At 40.7% G+C, this 6,160-nt stretch overlaps 1 protein-coding gene across 6 annotated transcripts in view; it reads left to right on the top strand.

The window, feature by feature from the left end:
- The window catches only part of LOC111953010 (PHD finger protein 21A), a 118,398-nt gene that overhangs the window by 29,046 nt on the left and 83,192 nt on the right, over positions 1-6,160 (top strand). For all 6 annotated transcript variants that reach the window (XR_011474233.1, XR_011474231.1, XR_011474232.1 and 3 more), the window contains one exon: positions 3,033-3,098. Coding sequence is in view for 1 of the 6 variants with exons in the window: in XM_023972070.2 (XP_023827838.1) it covers positions 3,033-3,098 (66 nt within the window). In the remaining 5 variants the exon portion in view is untranslated. The remainder of the gene's footprint in view (positions 1-3,032; positions 3,099-6,160) is intronic.

Here is a 6,160-nt window from a genome sequence, read left to right as displayed (position 1 = left end):
TCATAGTGCTTTTATGGTTTTTGCGACTGCACATTTTTGACGTTCTTAATTTTACATATTGACTGACTTTCATGTTTTAAAGTAATGGTGGACTGTCATTTCGCTCTGCTTATTTGAGTTGTTCTTGCCATAATATGGACTTGGTCTTTTACCAAATAGGACTATCTTTTGTGTACCAACCATACCTTGTCACGACACAGCTGAATAGGCTCAAACGCATTTAGAAGAGAAGAAATTCCACAAATGAACTTTTAACAAGGCACACCTGTTAATTGACATGCATTCCAGGTGACTACCTCATGAAGCTGGTTGAGAGAATGCCAAGAGTCTGCAAAGCTGTCATCAAGGCAAAGGGTGGCTACTTTGAAGAATCTCAAACAGAATATATTTTGATTTGTTAACACTTTTTTGGTTATCACATGATGCCAAATGTTATTTTCATAGTTTTGATGTCTTCACATATTCTACAATGGAGAAAATGGGGTGTCCAAACTTGACTGGTACTGGTGTGTGTGTGTGTGTGTGTGTGTGTGTGTGTGTGTGTGTGTGTGTGTGGTATGTGTATATATATATATATATATATATATATTTACTGCTCAAAAAAATAAAGGAAAACTTAAACAACACAATGCAACTCCAAGTCAATCACACTTCTGTGAAATCAAACTGTCCACTTAGGAAGCAACACTGATTGACAATAAATTTGACATGCTGTTGTGCAAATGGAATAGACAACAGGTGGAAATTATAGGCAATTAGCAAGAACACCCCAATAAAGGAGTGGTTCTGCAGGTGGTGACCACAGACCACTTCTCAGTTCCTATGCTTCCTGGCTGATGTTTTGGTCACTTGGTGAATGCTGGCGGTGCTTTCACTCGTGGTTAGCATGAGACGGAGTCTACAACCCACACAAGTGGCTCAGGTAGTGCAGTTCATCCAGGATGGCACATCAATGCGAGCTGTGGCAAGAAGGTTTGCTGTGTCTGTCAGCGTAGTGTCCAGAGCATGGAGCTCTACCAGGAGACAGGCCAGTACATAGGAGACGTGGAGGAGGCCGTAGGAGGGCAACAACCCAGCAGCAGGACCGCTACCTCCGCCTGAGCAGGAAGAGCACTGCCAGAGCCCTGCAAAATGACCTCCAGCAGGCCACAAATGTGCATGTGTCTGCTCAAACGGTCAGTAACAGACTCCATGAGGGTGGTATGAGGGCCCGACGTCCACAGGTGGGGGTTGTGCTTACAGCCCAACACCGTGCAGGACGTTTGGCATTTGCCAGAGAACACCAAGACTGTGTTCTTCACAGATGAAAGCAGGTTCACACTGAGCACGTGACAGAGTCTGGAGACGCCGTGGAGAACGTTCTTGTTAAAGGAATTTAATTCCTATGTTTATCAACCAATTCAATTAAAACACTCTGTCCATACATAAGAATTTGTTAGATACTTATCAGCATAAAATGGACAGAAACCAGTCTCAAAATCAATCAATCAATAGCGTTTATTCTCAAGAGTACTGAATCATAGTACAATTTACATCAGGTATTATAATAAAGATGATGTCATAGGTTTTAATGTCCATCCTCATCTAGAGTACAATGGCAGTATAGTTAGCGTTCTCATTACTGTCTGCCACCTGTAAACTATCTGCAACCAACCCAAGGGCTCTCCCCTCCCTGGGTAGAGACAGAATGTCCTGTAAGGAACACAGCATTCCAGCCTCTCTGAAGATAACTCCATTCTTTCTAATAAGGAACACATAATATTCAGCATTATGATTATAATAAGTTTCATTCATACAGTAACACTAAGTCAAATTATACATATTTTAGTCATTAAACACAAAAATCCCATAACAGTTCTGCTGCCTGCAACATCCTCCAGCATGACCGGTTTGGTGGTGGGTCAGTCATGGTGTGGTGTTCTTGGGGCCGCATCCATGTGCTCGCCAGAGGTAGCCTGACTGCCATTAGGTACCGAGATGAGATCCTCAGACCCCTTGTGAGACCATATCTGGTGCGGTTGGCCCTGGGTTCCTCCTAATGCAAGACAATGCTAGACCTCATGTGGCTGGAGTTGGTCAGCAGTTCCTGCAAGAGGAAGGCATTGATGCTATGGACTGGCCCACCTGTTCCCCAGACCTGAATCCAATTGAGCACATCTGGGACATCATGTCTCCTCCATCCACCAACGCCACGTTGCACCACAGACTGTCCAGGAGTTGGCGGATGCTTTAGTCCAGGTCTGGGAGGAGATGCCTCAGGAGACCATCCGCCACCTCATCAGGAGCATGCCCAGGCGTTGTAGGGAGGCATACAGGCACGTGGAGGCCACACACACTACTGAGCCTCATTTTGACTTGTTTTAAGGACATTACATCAAAGTTGATCAGCCTGTAGTGTGGTTTTCCACTTTAATTTTGAGTGTGACTCCAAATCCAGACCTCCATGGGTTGATAAATTTGATTTCCATTGATATTTTTGTGTGGTTTTGTTGTCAGCACATTCAACTATGTAAAGAAAAAGTATTTAATAAGAATAGTTCATTCATTCAGATCTAGGATGTGTTATTTTAGTGTTCCCTTTATTTTTTTGAGCAGTGTATATACACACACACACTGTATTTATTCTCCAGACTATGACATTGCTCGTCCTAATATTAAATATTTCTTAATTCCATTATTATTACTGCCCTGTTGAAGCTAGGAACACAAGCATTTTCCCACACCGGCAATAGCATCTGATAAATGTGTGTGCGACCAATAAGATTTGATTTGATTTGTAATGTTTCCACAAAATTGTGACTAGCTCCAAATGGTGTTTTGATAGCTTGATAAAATAAATGTTTGTACTGATTTCCATTCATTTGGAGATGTATGTGCATGTGAAACATCAGTGTGGAGACATAAATATTCCAATTTGAAATAAAGTKGTTTTGGTTGAAATGAACCAAACTGACTTTTCAAGTGAACCTGGATGTAAATTATTGGAACTTGGTATGAAAGTGCCCTAAAAAGAGCTTTGCCTTCTTTTGCAGAATGCTGATCTGAAGAAGCAGCTCCACGAACTTCAGGCTAAGATCACAGCGCTTAGCGAGAAGCAGGTATTTCAGGAGATGATGCTGACACAACATAAGGCTGTCCCAGGTTGCCCTATATGAGAGCAGACACACCAATATTGATATGTGTTTGAAACACATGATTTTTAAAATTAAAATATGTAACCAGTTGGTCCTTTTTAGACAGACTCATTTGTTTCTTTGAACATCATATTCGAAGATACGCACAAATGAATCATGTATGTTTAAATGTTTATTTAGTTTAAGGCTTTATAAATCCCAACGAGTAATTTGTCACTCCCTCTGTGCAGAGCTGTGTGCATAGGCAAGTGAACACGGAATAGACACGCACACAAACATACTGTTTACACGGTTAATGTCTTGTGATGGATGCTCTGAGGCAGAAATGAAAGCACATTATTATTTGGAATGTGTGTTCTCTTCCCAATGTGCTCTGTCTCTGTTAGCAGTATTCTGCCCACTGTGAGACTCACCTAGTGTGACTTGCACAATGACTTGTTTTKCTGCTGCTTTCTCCATCCTGTCAAGGGAGCTGACTAATCAATTTGGTTTGTGACACACTGACTGTTCTCTGGAACAATTCAAAGAACCTGGAATCTATTCAATATATATAGAGTGGTGGCTCTTTTAGTTAAAGGGATACTTCGGGATCTACTTTCSCAGAGTCAGATGAACTTGTGGATCCCAYTTTTATTTCTCTGTCCAGTATGAAGGATCAGATACCCATAGACTTCCYGCCATTGCACTAGTTAGCATTGGCTTGCAATACTACCTCTAACATCCTTCTTACTGGACACAGAGATATAAAATGGTATCCATTAGTTCTTCTGACTGGGGTAGTAGATACTTTTTCTTGCCACTGTATGTGAACACTTTGGAATTACTTGGATTTCTGCATGAATTGGTCATCAAATTTGATCTGATCTTCATCTAAGTCACAACAATAGACAAACCTAATGTGCTTAAAATAACACACATTATTGTATTCAATATAGACAAGAAAAATACATKATTTAAACATTCACAGTGTAGGTTGGAAAAAGTATGTGAATCCCTAGGCTAATGAGTTCTCCAAAAGCTAATTGGCGTGAGCAAACCTGGAGTCTAATCAATGAGACGAGATTGGAGATGTTGGTTAGAGCTGTCTTGCCCTATAAAAAACACTCAATCTGAGTTTGCTATTCACAAGAAGCATTGCCTGATGTGAACTATGCCTCAAACAAAGGAGATCTCGGAAGACCTAAGATTAAGAATTGTTGACTTGCATAAAGTTTGGAAGGGTTACAAAAGAATGACAAAGCTCAATGAGGTTAAGAAGAATCCTAGAGTGTCAGCTAAAGACTTAAAGAAATCTCTGGAACATGATAACATCTCTGTTGACAAGTCTACGATTTGTAAAACACTAAACAAGAATGGTGTTCATGGGAGGACACCATAGAAGCCACTACAACCCAATGTTGCGCAGCGCTACTGGCAAAATATTCTGTGGACGGATTCAACTAAAGTTGAGTTGTTTGGAAGGAACACACAATACTATGTGTGCAGAAAAAAGGCACAGCACACCAACATCAAAACCCCATCCCAACTGTAAAGTATGGTGATGTCATCTATTTTGTGAAGTGCACCAGTCCCTCATGCAGCAAAGCACCCCCACAACATGATGCTGCCACCCTCGTGCTTCACGGTTGGGATGGTGTTCTTTGGCTAGCAAGCCTCCCCCTTTTTCCTCCAAACATAACGGTGTTCATCATGGCCAAACAATTCCATTTTTCTTTCATCAGACCAGAGGACATTTCTCCAAAAAGTACGATCTTTGTCCCCATGTGCAGTTGCAAACCATAGTCTGYCTTTTTCATGGCGGTTTTGGAGCAGTGGCTTCTTCCTTGCTGAGTGGCCTTTCAGGTTATGCTGATATAGGACTCGTTTTACTGTGGATATAGATAATTTTGTACCTGTTTCCTCCAGCATCTTCACAAGGTCCTTTGCTGTTGTTCTGGGATTGATTTGCACTTTTCGCACCGGCACTTTCGCACCAAAGTACGTTATTCTCTAGGAGACAGAACGCTTCTCTTCCTGAGCAGTGTGATGGCTGCGTGGTCCCATGGTGTTTTATACTTGCGTACTATTGTTTGTACAATGAACGTGGTACCTTCAGGCGTTTGGAAATTGCTCCCAAGGATGAACCAGACTTGTGGAGGTCTACAATTTCTTTTCTGAGGTCTTGGCTGATTTCTTTAGATTTTCCCATGATGTCAAGCAAAGAGTCATTGAGTTTGAACGTAGGCCTTAAAATACATCCACAGGTACACATCCAATTGACTCAAATGATGTCAATTAGCCTATCAGAAGCTTCATGACATCATTTTCTAGAATTTTCCAAGCTGTTCAAAGCACAATCAACTTAGTGTATGTAAACTTCTGACCCACTGAAATAGTGATCAGTGAATTATAATGAAATAATCTGTAAGCAATTGGTTGGAAAAAGTTACTTATCATGCACAAAGTAGATGTCCTAACCGACTTGCCAAACTATAGTTTATTGTCAAGAAAAGTGTGGAGTGGTTGAAAAACAAGTTTTTAATGACTCCAACCTAAGTGTATGTATAAACTTCAAACTTCAACTGTATATAGATTCCAGTACCAGTCAAAAGTTTGGACACACCTAATCATTCAAGGGTTTTCTTTATTTTTACTATTTTCTACAATGTAGACATCAAAACTATGAAATAACACATATAGAATCATGTAGTAACCAAAAAAGTGACAAATATATTTGAGACTCTTCAAAGTAGCCACCCTTTGCCTTGATGACAGCTTTGCACACTCTTGGCATTCTCTCAACTAGCTTCATGAGGTAGTCACCTGGAATGCATTTCAATTGATATGTGTACCTTGTTAAAAGTTTATTTTGTGAATTTCTTTCCTAATGCGTTTTAGCCAACCAGTTGTGTTGTGACAAGGTAGGGTGGTCGAAGATAGCCCTATTTGGTGAAAGATCAAGTCCACATTATGCAAAGAACAGCTCAAATAAGCAAAAAGAAACGACAGACCACCATTACTTTAAAACATAAAGAACATTTCAGTCA

The sequence above is a fragment of the Salvelinus sp. IW2-2015 genome, linkage group LG26 (genome assembly GCF_002910315.2).
Source record: "Salvelinus sp. IW2-2015 linkage group LG26, ASM291031v2, whole genome shotgun sequence".
Classification (NCBI taxonomy): Eukaryota; Metazoa; Chordata; class Actinopteri; order Salmoniformes; family Salmonidae; genus Salvelinus; species Salvelinus sp. IW2-2015.
Note: the sequence above shows the minus strand (reverse complement) of the source record. Positions and strands in the feature narration are given on the sequence as shown.